We start from the raw sequence: 19836 nt of genomic DNA, 5'->3' as shown, positions 1-19836 counted from the left end.
GGAAGGAAGGAAGGAAGGAAGGAAGGAAGGAAGGAACAACCCAACTGTCCATCAATAGGTAAATGTATAAACAGCCTGTGGCCTATCCTTACTATAGACTACTGCTTAACAATAGAATGAATTGACCTATAGACATGCTACAACTTGGATGAATCTGAGAATAACGATGCTGAGGGAAAGAAGCCAGACCAAAAAATATACATACCATATATGATTTCATTTATCTAAGACTCTAGGAAATGCAACATACTGTACGGGGACAGAGGTAGAGGTGGATAGGGAGGGAGATGGGAGAGAGATTTACAAAGGCCACAAGAAAACATTTGGCGGTAATAGAATGTAAAATGGTTCAGCTTCTCTGGAAAACAGTTCTGTGGTTCCTTAAAAAGCTAAACATGCAAACATGAGCCAGCGGTTGCACTCCTGGGCATTTATCTCGGAGAAGTGAAAACATGCATTCACACACAAACCTGTACATGAGTGTTCATATGGCTTTGTTCATAATAGCCCCAAACTGGAAACAATCCAGATGTCCTTCATTTGGGTGAATGGTAAAACCATGGGAATGCCATACCATGGAATACGTCTCAGCAATAAAAATGGAACCAACTCTTTTTTTTTATTTTATTTTTTAAAATTCACATCCACGCACGTAGTGCTATCATGATTTCAGGAGTAGAATCCAGTGATTCATCCCCTACATATAACACCCAGTGCTCATTCCAACAAGGGTCCTTCTTAATGCCCCTTGCCCATTTAGCCCATCCCCCCCCCACCCACAACCCCTCCAGCAACCCTCAGTTTGTTCTCCATATTTAAGAGTCTCTTTCATGGGAATCTACTCCCGAAACCAAAAGCACACTGTATACACTGTAGCCTGGCTATCTTGACAATAGATTATATTTAGAAAAAAAAAAAATAAGTCTCTTACGTTTTGTCCCCCTCCCTGTTTTTATGTTATTTTTGCTTCCCTTCCCTTATGTTCATCTGTTTTGTATCTTAAATTCCACATATGAGTGAAGTCATATGATATTTGTCTTTGACTAATTTGTCTTAGTGTAATACACTCTGGTTCCATCCACGTTGTTGCAGATGACAAGATTTCAGTCCTTTTGATCGCTAATACTCCCATCATTCATATATATACATATACATATATATGTATATATACGTTTGTATACATATATATATATATGTATATATATGAATGATGGGAGTATTAGCGATATATATGTATATATATATATACATATATATGTATATATATGTATACATATGTATATATGTGTATGTATACACATACATGTATATGTATATAGGTGTATGTATACACATACATGTATATACAAACACGTATATATGTGTATGCACACACATGTATATGTATATATGTGTATGCACACACATGTATATGTATATACGTGTATGTATGCACATACATGTATATATGTGTATGCACATACATGTATATGTATATATACACATATACACATACATGTATATGTATATATGTGCATATACATGTGCATGTATGTGTACATGTGTATGTATACACACATATGTATATGTATATATGTGTATATATACACACGTATATACGTACATATACATATGTGTGTGCGTGTGTGTGTATATGTATATATATATATACACACACCACATCTTCTTTATCCATTTATCCATCAGTGAGCATTTGGGCTCTTTCCATACTTTGTCTATTGTCGATAGCGCTGCTATAAACATGGGGGTGCACATGCCCCTTCAAAACAGCACACCTGTATCCCTTGGATAAATACCTAGTAGTGCAATTCCTGGGTCACAGGGTGGTTCCATTTTTAATTTTTTGAGGAACCTCAAAACGGAACTGACTCTTGATACACGCAGCTACTTAGATGTATCTCCAGAAAGTTGTGCTGAGTGGAAACAGCCAATGTCAAAAAAAGTTACATACTGTTTGATACCATTTATATAACATTCTCAAAAATTATAGATCTGGAGAACAGATATTTGCAGGGGACGTGGATGGGGAGTGGGGTAGGGGTGGGCATGGGTACAAAGAGACCATGGGAAGAAGTTTGTGGTAATAGATTGTATCCTGATTGTGGTGGTGGTTACCCAAATCTGTACATGGGGTAAAATTGCATACAACAACATTCACATCCATGCATATGTGACTATGAATGTAGGCTTAGACACTTGTGGAAACTGAATAGGGTCTGTAGTCTTTTAACCGGTCAGTTTCCTGGTTTTGGTAATGTACTACAGTTCTATAAGATGTCACCATTGGGGAAGAAGAGCGAATGATACTTTGGACTCTTTATACTTTCTTCTTAACTTTTAATTATTTCAAATAAAAAGTTTAAAGTTAAACTTAAGTTTAAAAAGTTAAACTCCGTCCAGTGGAGTGAAAAGCAGGACTGTCGGGTTGATGGCTCCTGGGCTCCTTCTCTCTCCTGCAGTGGGAGGGACTTTGCCATGACTCAATTTCTCATGGGACCAGGGGCCTACAAGAAGTCCAAGATTTGGGCAAGCTGGACCTTGAATCTAAAAATTTCAGGGGCGCCTGGGTGGCGCAGTCGGTTAAGCGTCCGACTTCAGCCAGGTCACGATCTCGCGGTCCGTGAGTTCGAGCCCCGCGTCGGGCTCTGGGCTGATGGCTCAGAGCCTGGAGCCTGTTTCCGATTCTGTGTCTCCCTCTCTCTCTGCCCCTCCCCCGTTCATGCTCTGTCTCTCTCTGTCCCAAAAATAAATAAACGTTGAAAAAAAAAAATTAAAAAAAAAATAAATAAAAAAATAAAAAAAATAAAAATTTCATTCCTCTCCTGCAAGGCCGCTCTCACCTTTTCCCTATTAAAAGGTGTCTTGCAGCTCAGCCTCTTTGGAGTGTTCATCTAGACCTCTGCTCAAGATGGCTGTCTACTGAGTACTTGAAGAAGGTGACCCTGTTCCTGCTAATCCTTCTCACCATGAGTTCCAGGCCATTCCAGGTGAGGCATGGTGGTGTGTGCCCAACCCCTTTGATCAACCAACCTGAAGGTGGAAAGGGAGGGAACCAGGTGGATAATTGGGGCAGAAGGAAGAGCCACTGCCAAGACTCTCCAAGGCAGGAGTGTGCCCAGCGTGTTGGAGTCTGAAATGCAGTTGAGTGTAGGCGTTAGTAGCCGGAGAGGTGATCAGAGCACTGACAGGAATTCAGGTAAGTCATGTACGGAAGCCTCTTGTGCCACTGTGAAGGCTGGATTTTATTATGAGTGATATGAGGAAGCAATGGAAGGTTCTAGGCAGTGTGGGGACCAGATCTCACTTGTATTTTCACAGGATCCCTCTGTCTGCTGTGTTGGGATCGACTTCTGGGAGCTTGGTGGGGGGCAGGCAAGGGCAGAAAAGGCTGAGTTCTGAGGTGTTTATGGGTGTGTAAAGCCAACAGGCTTCACTGCTATTCTCCTGGTAGTGGGCAAGAAAAATGGAGGAGTCGAGGATGACGGTGTTAGCCTACTCCTTCGTGCTGCATGAGCCAGACACACTGGGTAGACTTTTAAACAATAGTTACAGGGTCATAACCTGTATTTTCTTTCATTACTCAATATTGAGAACTATTCAAAGTCGGCATACTGTGAACCATTTCCAAGTTAATATAGAAACATATTCCTTTTAATGTTTGGTATCTATTATGTGGCAATACCATGAGTCATTTAAGAAATCCACTGTTGATAGGCGTTGTATTATTTTTCCGTTTGGTTTTCTGGAACAAGTGGAATGATCTGATAGCCTTGGCCAATAGATAATAATCTATCAGGTGAGTCTGCACTTCTGTTCATTTCCTACAGCTAGATAGTCTATTGTAAACTGCCTGAATATTTATTTTCAGAACCTACTTTTTTCTTCCTGATTGCCAGAATAATACATCTTTATTTAAAAAATATATGTCACAGGGGTGCCTGGGTGGCTCAGTCCGTTGGGCGTCCCTTCGGCTCAGGTCATGATCTCGCAGTCTGTGAGTTCAAGCCCCACGTCATGCTCTGCGCTGACAGCTCAGAGCCTGGAGCCTACTTCAGATTCTGTCTCCCTCTCTCTCTACCCCTCCCCCACTCATGCTCTGTCTCTCTCTCTCAAAAAAAAATAAAAATAAAAACATAAAAAATATATATATATATATATATATGTATGTTAAGGATTTTAAATGAGACTTTTCTTGTCACCAAGCTTCAAACAAGGCCCCAAAGACTGAGCACAATAGCTAATAGCTCGAAGGTGCAGAGAATGCTAAGAGTATGACATTTTTTTGTGACCCTTAGTTTACCGCCCACCTTGGGGGTTAAATACAGGGGGGATATAGAGGATTGAGCAAGACGCTTAATAGATTTCTTTTTAGAGAGTTTTTGAGTACTGTAAGAATGTTCTTTGGTGAAGGAAAGCCTAAGCTTTGCGGGGCGGGGGTGGGGTGGGGTGGGGATTGGTTCACAGAACCCCTCTGAGAGCTTTATGTGTGTCCCCTAGAGTCTGGGGACTTAAAATTATTTTCATGCTAAAGGCAAAAGGAGAGGACTGTGGTGGGGGACTGACTGAGCTGCTATCAGTGAGTGGAAGACGTACATGCATTACTGTGAGCCAAGTGGGACCCCAGGAAGGCTTAGACGTGCAGGGGACCCAAGCCAGGTTGGGTGATCCCAGCAGCAGAGACGGATATTGGGGGAGGGCCGTCCTTTGGAAGCCAGGCCTGTGCAGAGTTTAATGAAGCCTGTAGGAGGAGGCAGTGGTTTGTGAAGGAAGCACTGGGAGATCCCCACTGGAACAGCCAGACAGAAGGAACCTGGGACCCCAGTGAGTATGAAACTACCATATTAGACCCATAGCTTCCCCCCGCCCCCCCCCCCCCGCCCGGAGTTTTAAATGAGCAAGAAATAAGCTTCTACCTTGTTTAATCTATTGTAATTTGGGTCCTCCACTACTTGTAGCCGAAACCAACCCTAACTACCAATCCTATTCAGATGCTTCCAGAGACAAGAAGAATAGAGAATGCAGTGTCACTCTACTTACGAGACAAACTGAATAAGGACTGTTTAGGCAAAGACAATTATAGATGATTTCAATGTCACATGTAAAGCTGGACATAAGATTCTACGAAATCAAAGAGTGAGCTAATGCACTGTTCTTTAAGGCACCATACTAAATAGCATACTGGGTATGACTAGATAAAAGTTTTCCGAAAAGTATATAGGTAGCCTCTGTGGAAAACACTATGGAGGGTCCTCAAAAAATTAAAAATAGGATTACCCCATGATACGGTAATTCCATTACTGAGTGTTTATCCAAAGAATACAAAAACACTAATTTGAAAAGATACATGCACCCCTGTGTTGATTGCAGCATTAGGTATAATAGCCAAATTATGGAAGTGTCCTAAGTGTCCATCAACAGATGAGCGGATAAAAAAGATGTGGCATATATACAAAATGAAGGCATAAAAAAGAATGAAATCTTGCCATTTGCAACAACAGGGACGGATCTAGAGGGTATGATGTTATGTGAAATAAGCCAGTCAGAAAAAGGCAAGAGCCATATGATTTCACTCACATGTGGAATTTAAGAAACAAAACAAGCAAAGAAGAGACAAAAAACCAGACTCTTAAATACAGAGAACAGACTGTTACCAGAGGAGAGGTTGAAAGGACGGGGCGCATGGGTGAAATAGGCGAAGGGGATTAAGAGTACCCTTATCGTGATGAGCCCTGAGTAATGTATGGAATTGTGGTTTTTTAAAAAAAAAAAAATTTTGGGGGGGGTGCCTGGGTGGCTCAGTCGGTTAAGCAGCCGACTTCGGCTCAGGTCATGATCTCACGGTCCGTGAGTTCGAGCCCTGTGTCGGGCTCTGTGCTGACAGCTCAGAGCCTGGAGCCTGCTTCAGATTCTGTGTCTCCCTCTCTCTGACCCTCCCCCGTTCATGCTCTGTCTCTCTCTGTCTCAAAAATAAATAAATGTTAAAAAAAAAAGTTTTTTTTTAACGTTTATTTTTTGAGAGAAAGAGACTGAGTGCGAGCAGGGGAGGGGCAGAGAGAGGGAGACACAGAATCCGAAGCAGGCTCCAGGCTCTGAGCTGTCAGCACAGAACCCGACGCGGGGCTCGAACTCACGGACCCTGAGATCGTGACCTGAGCTGAAGTCGAAGTCAACCGACTGAGCCCCCCTTCCCAGGCGCCCCAGAGTAATGTACAATTGTTGAAGGACTATATTGTACACATCATTCTGAAGTTTTAAATTCTCTTGATGCAGTGCAAATATGGTAGATGTGAAAATTTTAAAGAGCTGAGTGGTGGAGTCACAGAGTGTTCATCAGGACTCTTGGCTGTGGGCAGTAGGTCATGTGCTAGCTGGTTTTAGCAGAAGGGATCTGTTACAGGGCACTGGGTAGCTTATTGAATCTTCGGGATTATTTTATTTGTTGACAGATAGCATTCAGAGCCAGAGAGGTTGTGATCGCCTGTGGGTAAAGTAGGGCAAGAAACAGCATTGGTGAGCGTGCCAGGGGATTTGGACAGGTATGGAAGGACAATGGGCAGAGGCATCGAGCAGAGGATGGGTGGTGTCCCAGCAGCCGAGAAAGAGAGGGGTTTGAGAAGAAAGGGGAGGTCCGCTGGGCCAGCAACTGAGAAGCCAAGTAAGCGGAGACCTGAAGCCGCAGGACGGTCGGCGGGGCTCCAGGGGGAGCACTCGGGGGCAGCAGCAGCCGTAGCTGACCGAGTGGTGGAAAGGTGTGTGACGGCACCCCCACACCTGCTCCCACGCCATCTGGCCTCAGCGATAACCCTGTGAGGTTGGCGGGCCAAGCAGGCAGGCATTAGTTTTCACGTTTCAAAGGGGAGAAACCTGAGGCTCAGAAATGTGAAAAGCCTTGATCTGTGACCGAGCCAGGTCTTGTGGCTCTAAATCCAGGGCTCTTGCAGGCTACCGTGCTGCCTTTCCACCACATCCCACCATGGGCCGGGTGTGGCTTGGCTTTAAAAACCCACTGGGCAGTAAATGGGTAAAACTCCGTAACTCTAATTCGCTAGGCAGCAGTAAGTGGTGATGCCTGATAGCATAGATGAAAGAATACCGATGGTCTAAGCATTCTTGTAAGAGTTTCCCTAAGCTCTTGAGTTTCTAGACAAACATTTGTATCCCTACTCTGAGCCCCAAATACTGTATTGAATGCTGTATATAGATTATCTTAAGCCTCATAAACTTCATGGAAGAGGTACTGATATTAGGTCATTATAATGACAAGGAAAACAGGCTTAATCAGTAAAATAACTTTCCCTAAGTTACACTCTCAGAAAGTGGTAACGCTTGGATGTAACCATGGGCGGCATGGGGATCCAGCACCTGACCTTCTTCTAGTCTACACTGTACTCGATCCTAGCCCAATAGAGCTATCACTTGCTGTGTAACCCACAATTGAGTTAGAGACTTAGATCTTCAGATTCTCCAAACTGAATTATTTTGATGCTTAATCATGCGTACCAGAAAGAAGAAAGACTATGGTAAAAACTAGGTGAGTTAAGGATAATTGGCAAGCTTCAGTAATTAAAAGTTTCAGATACTAGGCAGAGCTCCAAATGGTGGACAAAAGCCCATCAAAATGCATTTGCAGATTCTTCTGCTTCTGGAGTTATCCCTTCCTCCATTGCACCAAAATATTATAGGACATTTAAGGATTTGTGGAAGGATTCTGCCACTAATTTCAAAAAGGTTGGAGTGCCTGTTGTATGCAAGGTACCGTGCCAGTTGGGGGCTGGAGTAGAGTGGTGAGCAAAGTTGACCAGATTTCTGCCCTCAGGAATCTTTCAGTTTAGATAATATTTTATTAGAGATAGAGTTGGTTCAATGGTTACGGGGGTGAGGCTCGGAGGGACCTTGGTCTATGGGTGTGGAAAGTCCTCTGGAGCCTCATGGACTTTGGGGTCTTACAAGTCTTTCCTTGAGGGGCTGTTTGGCCTTCATCTCTGATTCTTGCAGCCCCATGTTGCCCCTGACAGGAATGTTCCACTCCATCCCATGCTTCCACATCCTTTAGCCCTGCCAGTTAATGAACTAACGTGAGCTTGCCCCGCCTGGCAGGGGATTGGTTTTGGAACCATGGTCCTGTGTACGATAATTAACATTTGTACATTGCCATACAGTTTATAGTGAGCCTTCTGTTTTCACATTCAGGATCTCAGTGGATCCTTAGAACCACTCTGATAGGGAGGGGAGAGCAGATATTATGTTATTACGCCCATTTTCAGATTAGGGAACTAGAACAAAACCAGGATTATACCCATTTTACAAATTAGGATGTAGGCAAAACAAAACAAGTTTCATGCTTGGTAACTGGAGTGACCAAAAATCTGTTCCAGTAATACTCGCTTAATTCTTTATGAAGATTTTAAAGTATATAATTTTTCAGGAAAGTATGTTAAGGTAATAATTTTTTTTGGCGACAATGAAAAAATGTGCTCCCATAGATGATTTATCATACATAGGACGTGCACAAGCCCACGGAAAGAGAACTTGGTCTGTTTTTCTGACTGTAGGTGTTATTTTCATTCTTCACCCTCATTCGCTCCGTAAGGTTCAGCAAGTTGCCTTTCACTGCATTGTCCCGTTGAAAAGTCCTCTGTTAAGTTACTGGGGACTCCTTAGTTGCCATATCCAAAGGGGATTCATTAACTTATCTTGGAACAGCATTTGACCCTGATGGCCTCTCTGTCTGTCCCTGACCGTCTGTCTTTCCCTTTCATCTTAGGCTCTGACCCTCACCTTCCTCTTCTGGCCATTCCTGACCTTCCTTGCAATGTTCTCTAGTTCTGCCTGCCCCTTGGATTTTGTTCTTAGTCAGGACCTGGTTCTCTTTGCTTCAACTGGCCACGCAATCTGATCAGGTCGTATCTACCAGCTCATCCCCCTTTCTTGAGCTCCAAAGCCACCTGTCCAACTGCCTACTGGACATTTCCACATGGGTGAACTATTAGCATCATAGTGCATCCTGCAAACTGAGCCCATGATTTTCCCCTGCTGAACCTGCTCCCTTTCTCCTATTCTCATATCTTCCTTAAATATTCATTTAGTTGCAAAAACCAGACATGGAGGGTAACATTTGTGACACTTTCCTTCCTTTCAATTCTGGCATGAAATCAGTGGGTCCTAACAACCTCTTAAATCTCTCTCCTATCCATGACTCTTCTCCATCCCTCCTCTGGGGAGCCAAGCCACACGGGCAATGCCTCTGTTTCCTGATTAGCTCCCATATTCCTACTCTTAATGTCTTCTGGTCTTTCTTGTGTCCCTAGACAGACTTTTCTGAGTTTGGCTTATGCTTGGCTTGCAAGGTTCTTTGTTTCCTGGCACAGTCCTGCTTGTTTAATCTCACTCCCCTCCTCTTCCTTCACACTTTGTGTTCTGGTTAAATCCAAATCTGCAGTTCTCTAAACTTCCTGTGCTTCAACATATTTATGGCTGGTATCTGCTCTGTTCTCTGTCTGGGGAAGCCAGGGGAGGTCTCAGCCAGGGGAGCCTGCGTGGAGACTTGCAGGCTGTGCAGGAGGGTGCCTGATTGGCCAAGTGGGATCCTTGACTCCCAATCTCAGGGAATTTGTATTTCAATGGAGACAGACATACACACAGTCGAGGTACTTTGTGATGCCTGCTGGATGAGCACTTTGTACAAACTGCAGGAAGGCGGTGAAGGAGGTCTGTGAGTATGACAACATCTTTTCAACTCAACTTAGAAAAGCAAAATGGCGCCAGCTCATTTGCATTTACAGAATAACTAGGCACCTCCTCCAATGCACAGGGTTGAATGTGGTACCTTGCGTGTAGCAAAAAAATCTAAGTGGGACAAAGAAGTGGATTAGGACATTGTGGAACAAACCTGAATACAAGGGAGAGAGTCTTTCTGAACTGCCCTCTGAGACCCTCTTTATTTTACTACATTAAAACAGACTTCACTTGCCTGCTCCTCTCTTTCCTGAATGTTGGTGCTCCACAGAACTCCAAATGGGGACTGTCACCTATTTCTCTGTTCTGTATCCTTGAGTACTTTCATTCACTCCCACGGTTTCAGTTGTTACCTCCCAGATCCGTGTCTCTAGCTGGGATCTGTCCCTGTCATTGCCGGTGAAACATCTCTGCTTGGAACTCTCACAGTGATCTCTATTTCACCATGTCCAAAGTAGACCTCACCATCTTCCCTATTCTTTCCCCACCCCTCCTGTAGACCTCCAGCTCCTCTGTGCTCTTTTCTGTAAATCCTGTCCGGTTGTCAAATTCAGCCCCCCGAGAATCATCCTCGATTCTTTAATCCGACCTATAACCAAACCTTTTCAACTCTGCCTCCTCAAGATGACTATTCTGTCTCTGCCTTTCTACCACCCGATGCAGGCTACATCACCGCAGTCCTGCATGACAAGGAGAGCATCTAACGACATCAACCTTCACTACCCCAGTCTGCCCACGTGTTCTCTGATGGATCCACGGCCAGGTAAGTGATCTTTTAAAAATGTAAACTAGATTCTGTCATCTGTCCCTTACAACCCATTAATGCTGATGCAGTGGGGCACTCTGGACCATATCCCAGGACAGGAAAAGGATATTGGTGGAAAACCCATGAAATCTGAATAAAGTCTGGAGTTAATAGTAATGTGCCAGTGTCGGTTTCTTAGTTTTGATTAATGGACGGTGGTTACGTAAGACGTTAACATTAGGGGAAAGTGGGTCAGGAGTACACAGGCACTCTCTGTGGTACCTCTGCAACTTTTCTGTAAATGTAAAACTGTTCCAAAATTAAGTTTATTCAAAAAAAAAAATGAGTGGCACCGATTTCCCTGAGGTCAGAGTACCAAATCTTCAACATGACCAGCTTTCTCTCTCCAGCCAGACTAAACTTATTTAATTCTTCCAGGGAGATAAGCCTCTTCCCTGCCTCCAAGTATTCACAGTGTCTGGCCCATTAATAAATGCTTGATAAATATTTGTTGAAAATTAATGAACATTTTTAAAACCAAAGAGTCACTATAAATTTGGGGATGGGTAGATCTTGAGAATTTGTAAGCTGAGTTGGGTTTTTAGTAGGAATCAGAATAGCCCAGGCAATGCTTGAACTGTGTGGTATGCGACTACCCTATGCTGTCCTCTCCTCCCTGTCTCTGCCCTCCAGACTGCTATCCTTGAAATTCAGCACCAGCCCCCTCCCAGTTCTGGAGACCAGGTGCCCATTTATGTTAATGGGAGAAAGAAAAGGGGTCTTCTCCCCTCCTGAGAACGATCTTCTTCCACCCACTCTGCCCCTGTCGCGCCTCCCACAACCCACTTGTAGACAGACAGCAGTGGGTTTCTGGAAACAGTGCTGCCTCCTCTCAGGTGATCACTACTAGAGTTATTCCGATGGCAGGAATTTCAAGCCGGGTAAGAGGAGCCATGCCAGGCTGCCAGATGGTGGGGGAGATAAATGTGGGCGAGCAAGCTTCAGACTAAAGCAAGGGAGAGGGGATCGGGTGTTGTAATCACAGTCAAGAAAAGGAGTCAGGTGACCCTCATTACATAGTATAGAGCCCTGTTATAATATCCCTTATTACTACTCGAACTTGGATTTAACCTGGGACAAACCCTTTTCTTCTCCTGCTTCTGCCTTCCCACCCTAGGTTATAGCTCTTTCCCTGCGAAGTCATCACTCTTAATAATGATAATACTAAGAAATAACTGTTAACTAATGGCTTTAGGTCATCTAAGATGTCACAGCCAGAACATTTTGCCCAGTTTTTCATATGAGCAAACGCATTCCCAAGGTCACATGCAGCTGAGAACAGACAGATCTGGGATTCAAACTCAGGTCTTTCTGGCTCAGAAACTCTTGTCCTGTTCTCCTGAGGATGACGTAGGGGGGATTTGCTCTAAACCCTACATCTTTTTTAATTTTTTTTTTTACATTTATTTATTTTTGAGAAACAGAGTGAGACAAAGCATGAGCGGGAGAGGGGCAGAGAGAGAAGGAGAGACAGAATCTGAAGCAGGCTCCAGGCTGAGCTGTCAGCACAGAGCCTGATGCGGAGCTGGAACCCACGAACTGTGAGATCATGACCTGAGCCGAAGTAGGACGCTCAACCGACTGAGCCACCTAGGCGCCCATAAACCCTACGTCTTTTAATGAAAAACATAAATGCGACAGGTCTTAGGGACAGTGAAGGCGGAGCATTAGAATCCCAAGCAGGCCCTCCAGAGTGGACACTGGAAAAGGGGTGGGCAACAGGGTGGGGACTCAGTGGGACGTGTCTGTTTCCTCCCCATGTTTTGGTGACGACAGAAACTCTGTCGCCAAAACCCATCTGGGAACGGTGTTTTGGACATTCTCCCCCTACTGGACCCTGCCGCTCCCCAACACCAGTTTTCTTCGCACACTCTGAAACGATAGACAGAAGAATTTAATACATTTAATGCTTTTCCTTCCATTTACGCTATCATAAATTACAAAGTATTATTCACTTCACAAAATAAAACCATTTTCAGATAATTTTTTGACAGTATCCAGAAGTACAGAAGCTACAACAAACAAATCTGTACAGTTGGGAGGAACAATAGAGCCGGGACCCAGCAGAACCATTCTGACCCCGCCGTGTGCCAACAGAGCCCATGCAGGACAACAGTTGCACCGCCCTCCTCCTTCCGGCTCACTTCTCACACAGTAATTCTCTTCCGGTCACTCCAAAACCAGACTACCGAGTAAGTACGTGGATCAGCTCAATCAGAGGAAAAGATGCTGTAGTTGGATTGCAGGAAAAAAAATTAGATTTACAGGTTTTGATGCTTCCAATATTTTACCTATGTTACAAAATATAGAAATCTTGCCGTGAAAAGCTCATGCTAAGATAAATATCACCAATAAGATGGAGCTATAGTAATAAAGTCATATTAAATTATGATCCATACACAGCTACTCTTATCAAGGAGGAATATTTGTAAAAACCCAACTTACTCATTCTTACTTTTAAAAATAGTCTTGTTTATAAAACAAAAACGAAAAAAAAAATCAACAATTATTCTGCAGATTCACTTTTCATAAATACAGAAATGTGACAAAAATACAATTTGCCATTAATCGATGAAATCAGAATGCTGGCCTGAAAACAGGGAAAGTGCTCACTTTTTTACATGGCCCAGATTCAACCAGTGTTCCCAAATCATTTTATGTAAAATGACCACATTCTGCATATTCTGGGATATTCCCACACGATATGGAAAGACTACAGCCAATGCCAAAACATACTCTGGGATTCCACAACGTTGTTATGGAAAGAAGATGCGTGGATGTTTCAGGCCATCCTACAATTGCTATAAACGTATACCATACGACAGCAAGCTGCCAGTGTGCTTAACAGCAAAAACTATCAAAAGCAGGGACACAGGTGGCCGGTGAACTTTCATTGCAAAGCACTGATAAGGACAGAGGTATGTCAAGATAATACTGCATTCATGGTAAACGTTTTCAGGGATCACAGCAAGAAGCGGGACAAAGTACACAGGGTCATAATCAATGCACTGCATTGAGTTCTATTTGCTGAAATAAAGTAACATTCTCGCAGCTAAAATAAAAATACATTTTACAATAGAAGTCTCATTTAACATTTAACATAGAATTGTCTTCTTTTTGTAAGTGGAAAACGTATAACTGTATCAAGTACCTCTATGAATTAAATTCCCTTTTATTACTGATAAGACTGAAGCGTAAAGGTCTACGTTGTTGTTTTTTAATAAGTTAAAGAAAGATTTATTAATCACTCTTCCAGCAAAACAGATGTACGTAGGAGGCACGGCAAAGACCCAAGACAAGGGCCTTGGTCACTCTCACCCCTGCTCTTCTCACGTGGACGAGGCGAGTGTCTATGAGACACAGGAGCCGACTTGACAACCCGCTGCGGTCCAGGAAATTCTGCCACTTGTTTGGAAAACAAATCAAGCGTAAGAAATGCTTTTATTCCTTTAGCCTTATCAACTTAGATGGGGCCGGGGCCATTCAGCTCATTTCCCCGGTGGATTAAAACAAAACATCTTCATTTTCTATTAAAATCTGCACAATCAGCTTTTGGTACCGCATGTCCTGGAGGGTGGTGAGGGTGCTGTCCTCAGGGGACCTCATCAGGGTGGGCCCAAACACGATCCCCAGATTTTCAGCATTCATGAAATTGTCCTTTTCATTCAAAGTCACCCTGCGGAACGAGCATATACACAGAGACGTTACACAGACTTGCAGACGGACGTGTATGCTGATTGTGCACATGTGCCCTCAGAAATGTCTCTGCTTTGGGAAGTTGTGAAAGGAAACTGAGAATCAGAGTTCTAGAAAAGCGTTTTCAGAAAGGTAATTTTCTGCTTTTGCTTTTCTTTCTAGGTTGCTGGCGTTGCCTGCAGCCGGTGGACGGGAATTACTTAGCGAATCTGGTACAGACACATCTTTAAAATTTTTTTTTTTTTTTCAACGTTTATTTATTTTTGGGACAGAGGGAGACAGAGCATGAACGGGGGAGGGGCAGAGAGAGAGGGAGACACAGAATCGGAAACAGGCTCCAGGCTCTGAGCCATCAGCCCAGAGCCCGACGCGGGGCTCGAACTCATGGACCGCGAGATCGTGACCTGGCTGAAGTCGGACGCTTAACCGACTGTGCCACCCAGGCGCCCCCAGACACATCTTTAAAATTAGAAAATCGGTCCTTCTTACTAAACAGATGTGGCAACGGAGTAGGGAATATTGGTCAGAAGGGGCAGCAGATTTCTAGCTGGCCCACAGTGCATGCAGATTTTAGTCTAGGCTTGTATGGAAGTCTTTTTCCCCCCTGTAGCTGCTTCCTACTGGTCTGTATGCTCATGATCAGGGAAGATGATGGCAGATTCCTGGCCTGCTGGCAGGCTTAGTGTCGGAGGAGCAAGGTTACTGGAGGATGGGGCTGCCATGAGTGTAGGAATAGCCAGGCCATTATCACGGGATAGGCGAAAGGCTGGAATGTGGCCAGACAGGAAAGCACTTGGACATTATTTCCGGTTCCCACAGGATGAGGTCTGGAGCAGTAATTATTGTTGGAATTGAAAATCATCATTTCAACATCCAGATGAGAACAGCAAAGCCTTTCAGAATAAAATTCAAACGCCAGAGTTGGCTCACTATCTTCCTAGTAGAATAAAATTACAGTCTCCTGGATTCTTCCTTTAAGGCATTGAGGTTTTGGGATGTTCATAATGGAACGAAAAGAGAATAGGTTCCCGAAAGAAGGCAAAATACGATTAAACCCTGTTTAGGTTCTGCGCAGAAGGACATGCGTTTATTTTTATTCTCTTGGAGCTAATAAGGTCGGCCACTTAGCATCATTTTAGGAAGGCCAACTCAGCTTGTATGACTTTCATGTTACAAAGCTAAGGAGGTAGGAAAGAGGAACATTCTTCACTATCAAATTGCTCACATCTTCCCATTAAGTCAGGCACCATGCCTGGCCAAACAAGATGGTTAGCAAACCCTCCATGATAAAAGTACTAAGTTATTGGCATTAAAGATTCAAATGGGACACATCAGCATTTTTCCTGATGATACTTTGCCTTCCAAACTACAACAATTAGAACTAATTTCTTTCTAAAGAAATAATTTATAGCTAATTAAAGACCAGGCTGGCCTTCATAGTCTTACTTATCCAAAAATTACTCATACTCTAATAAATTACTCAGAAACCTTCTGAGCTAAATGTTATTACATCTCTGATCACCATGCATCTGAGCAACAATATTTATATGTTTTTTAAGGTAGAAAAATAAAAACACCACCCAGTGTTTATACAGTATTCTCAACTTGCTTCCTTTCACTTACTGAACGGATATGTAAATTAGCATAGACAATTCGTGGTTCATTTTATCTGTGAACGAGCCACTGCCACGGGTCTTCCGAAAACACACAGGACGGCACACAGAAATGCCCTGATCCCTCCAACATCTCAGAGACCAACTCACTGACCTTGCTATATATGTACAGTGAAGGAAAGAGACTCACAGTTGAAGTAAGAGAGTCTGGAACCAGAGCCCTAGTGTCCTGTAAATACCCAGACATCTCCATCTGTCTTATGTGCTGTCACACAGATAAGGCAGTGCCTAGCTGTCTGTGGTGCATACCCTCTGTGATGGCCCCCTGCCCGTGATCCCTGCCTCCTGGAATTCATACTCTTGTCTAATCCCTTCCCCTGGAGTATGGGCTGGACCTAGTGGCTTCCAACAAATAGCAACTGAACGTCACTTCTGAGATGAGGTTACAGAGAGACTGTATCTTTCATGTTGGGGGCTCTTGCTTGCTCTGAGGGAAGCCAGCTGCCATTTTGTGAGCTGCCCATGGGGAGACTCACGTGGCAGGGCACTGAGGGGGTCCCCCGGCAAACAGCAAGAAAGGGCTCCAGTCACACGGCCTCTGAGGAACTGAATCCGGCCGACAACGTTGTGAGTGAGTGTGGAAGTGGATGCTCCCCTAGAGAGCCTGGCCATCAGTTCAACCATAGCCTCATTCTAGACCTTGAACCAGAGGCACCCAACTAAGCCACACCTGATTCCTGATCACAGCGGCTGTGAGATAATAAATCTCTATTGTTTTAAGCCTACAACTTTTGGGGCGATTGGTTACTTGGTGATCGGTCACTAATACATCAAGAAAAACAAGGGATCAGGGTGGGAATGGGCTTGCCCAGAAGCAAGGCAGTTCAGGAGTCCGGAACTAGAATGAGCCGAAAGAGAAAGAACAGAACGCAGAGGATAGGGCTGGTGTGGGGGGCCCCGTGCAGCTGTGGACGCAGTGTGGACAAATGGCTAAGGCAGACTGTGGGCTCTGGATCAGCCTGCCTGGATTTCAGTCCGGTTTCACGTTACCTCTTCACATCGGCTATTTTACCCCCTTAAGCGTCCGCAATCTCATCTGTAACCTGAGGCCCCTAACAACCCCCACCTCACAGAGATAACACACGTAAAGTGTGTAGAGCACTTCCAGGCACAGAGTGAGGGTTCTAGCAGTTACAGATGGGGCTGCCTTCGCTAGACCCTCCCCCCCCCCCCCCAGCCAAAAGAGGGTCCGTCCCCTCAGTGGGCTGGGGAGAAAGGTTATGAATCCTTGCTAATGCATTCACCATCCCAGGCAGATAGGGGTTGTGGAGGACATGCCGAGGGGGTGTTGGCTTACTTCTTGAGGTGGATCATCAGGTACCGGAGGGTCTCATAGTGGGCGGGAGGCAGCAGCATCAACACTTCATGGACGGCTTCCAGCCTCTCGTCTGCATTGGAGATTTCTGTAACGGCCCATGTGAGGCGTTAGTGCAGTGCTGAGACATTCACATTTTCAGAGAAGTAACCAGAAGACTGGTTTGTTCTGGTTGGAGATGGAGGGGAAGTCTAAGAAGTTCATGCAATTTCAGGTAACATTTCACTTAAACTAAGCGACTCGTCGGTGTCTTGCCTTATTCCAGAAAGGCCTGGAGGTTGGGAACCACACAGGTATTCAGTGTGCACTGGGTGGGGGACAGGAGGCCGGACCTGGAGTCTGCGGTCGGGTACGTGTTTCCTGGTGGCAGGAATGGCACTTTGCCCGTCCTCTGAAAGCTGGGTTTACGAGAGAGCTTGCTGTCACGAGCTTTGATTTAAGCCGGATCGCCCGTGGTAGTGTTCTCTTGAGGTTGTCTGACAGTGTCTTCCTGGCAGGCTTCCATAACTGAATACACTCTACAACACAAGGGTGCTGGCCGATGAGCCCGCCGGTTCAGCCTGCACCAATGGCACTTTTCACCCAAGCGCTGGCGTGGCTAACCCCGCTGGACAGTCTAGGTGAGGAAGTAGATACTAGGTACATCAGCAAAGGGAGGAAACGTGCATGCTTCTGCTTTCGAATAGGTACTGGCAACCTTTCAAAGAAACGTTCCCCTGCCGTTCCTCCTGGGGCAGAGGGCACTCTGTTGCCAGAACCTTCTCCACCTAGGACCACCAGGACCCATGCTCCTGGGTAAGCGTGGAGAATTCTCCTGGGTAGGAGAATGCTCCTACCAGGAAATAGGGCCACAGCTCCCCAGGAAAGGACATCTTGCACTAATCCCAGCCTGCCCACTTTTGTGCCCGTCAGGCATCTTATTATTATACTTACCTTTAAATGTTACAGTTTTTATGAGCAATTCCTCGCGGTGTGTTTAGGTTCTATGTCACACATTCTAGCATCTGCACCTCCCCTTCCTCACTATGTTGCTGGGCAGAGGGCAGCACCCCTCCTCCCCCCAGAATGGTCCTCTCTCCTGACACCAGTCAACTCGCGTGCCACACGCTAAATGAGCAACTGTGGGCTGAAGGGAGACCAAGGACGATGGTGTTCTTTCCCTGGCCCCGTGACCTCAGCTCCCTGAGCCTAGCTTTCCTGCTCTGTGAAATGGGATTATGAAGTGTGCCTCATCGGGTGGATGAGAAGCTTAAACTAGAGGCTATTATCGAGAGGTCCCGGCACGATACTTGACACAGTAGATTCTCGGTGTATGATCAGTTTCGAACAACACCAGCGGGTCAAACTGGGGGCATGACTTCGATCGATTAGCAGTGGGGGTCTGCTTCACGGATGAACATAGCTAATCCGTACAGTCCTCACTGAAGAACATCGGATTTTTTACTACCGGAACATTCTTGCTTTCAACATAGAACAGCCCCTGACTGTGCGGGGGCCCAGGAGAGAAGTGACAACGGTGTGGAGAGAGAACTGCCTGGCACCATTTCTCAGCTGAGTGGCTGGCTTGGTACTGGTTCAACTCAGCTGGTGAACTATGCCTGGTTTTCTTTTTTAAAAAAAATTTTTTTTAACATTTATTTATTTTTGAGGCAGAGAGAGACAGAGCATGAACGGGGGAGGGGCAGAGAGAGAGGGAGACACAGAATCGGAAGCAGGCTCCAGGCTCTGAGCCATCAGCCCAGAGCCCGACGCGGGGCTCGAACTCACGGACTGTGAGATCGTGACCTGAGCCGAAGTCGGACGCTCAACCTAGTGAGCCACCCAGGCACCCCATGCCTGGTTTTCTATTAACTGTACCATTGTGCCCTCGCTTGGCAGAGCAGGTGCTCAGGCAGTAATTTAAAGAGTTCCGAGTCTCGATTTTCTCGAAGTGAAAAGCATGATACTTAACGGTTTGACACGAATAAAAGATTAGCTCTCGATACTTACTCGCTGCTTCGATAAATTTGGGATAGGTGTCATAGGTGATAACAGGAATGGGTAAGTCTCTGAAGTACAGTTTAAGGGCTCCAGTGATGATGTTTATGTCTGGATAGATGTTGGCAGATATATCTGCCTTTTCACCGTCTGAAAAACAATCAACGATCCAATTCCTAATTAGGACCTATTTTGCCAAGTTAACGCATGCCCACAAAGAAACGATCCAACGTGGTTGCAACGTGCCCGTACAAGTCCAGCTGACTACTCTCGCATCTAAGAACACTGACATGCAGGAAGTAACAGAAGTTTGGGAAGAGCGATTTTGGGTCTGAGCCTAAGTGTAGCCAAGGGTAGTAAAATTGACCGAAAGTCGTTCTTTGGACCCAGCCTCTGGTAATTTGCTAAAAAGAAATTTAACATAGTAATTAATATTCCAGACACAAAAGTTCATAATGGAATAGCAATCTAGTCTGAAATAATAATTTTTAAAAAATCAAGAAGCTTTTATATAGCTGCACCAGGATTCTTTGGATTTGGGTTTGAAGATCACAGACACAACAGGAAGAGTTGAATATCTTCAGTTTCGATTGTCTCTTTCAGGCTCGTGACGTTTCTTCTTTCTTGGTTCTGTC

The 19836-nt window shown here is 44.8% G+C and overlaps 1 protein-coding gene and 1 long non-coding RNA gene across 4 annotated transcripts in view; one reads left to right on the top strand and one right to left on the bottom strand.

The window, feature by feature from the left end:
- The first annotated feature begins 5 nt into the window (after positions 1 to 5).
- Positions 6 to 11979, top strand: LOC123606629. The gene is made up of 3 exons (XR_006716398.1): positions 6 to 58; positions 2858 to 2987; positions 10399 to 11979. It is a non-coding gene; the product is annotated as an uncharacterized LOC123606629 (long non-coding RNA).
- Positions 11980 to 12423: 444 nt separating this feature from the next.
- CHN2 (chimerin 2) overlaps positions 12424 to 19836 on the bottom strand; it is a 300337-nt gene continuing 292924 nt past the window's right edge. For all 3 annotated transcript variants that reach the window (XM_045495183.1, XM_045495182.1, XM_045495184.1), the window contains 3 exons: positions 19214 to 19351; positions 17207 to 17312; positions 12424 to 14216 (listed from right to left, as the gene is read on the bottom strand). In XM_045495183.1, coding sequence (XP_045351139.1) covers positions 14045 to 14216; positions 17207 to 17312; positions 19214 to 19351 — 416 coding nt within the window. In that variant the 3' untranslated portion in view covers positions 12424 to 14044. The remainder of the gene's footprint in view (positions 14217 to 17206; positions 17313 to 19213; positions 19352 to 19836) is intronic.

The sequence above is a fragment of the Leopardus geoffroyi genome, chromosome A2 (assembly GCF_018350155.1).
Source record: "Leopardus geoffroyi isolate Oge1 chromosome A2, O.geoffroyi_Oge1_pat1.0, whole genome shotgun sequence".
NCBI classification, from domain to species: domain Eukaryota; kingdom Metazoa; phylum Chordata; class Mammalia; order Carnivora; family Felidae; genus Leopardus; species Leopardus geoffroyi.
Note: the sequence above shows the minus strand (reverse complement) of the source record. Positions and strands in the feature narration are given on the sequence as shown.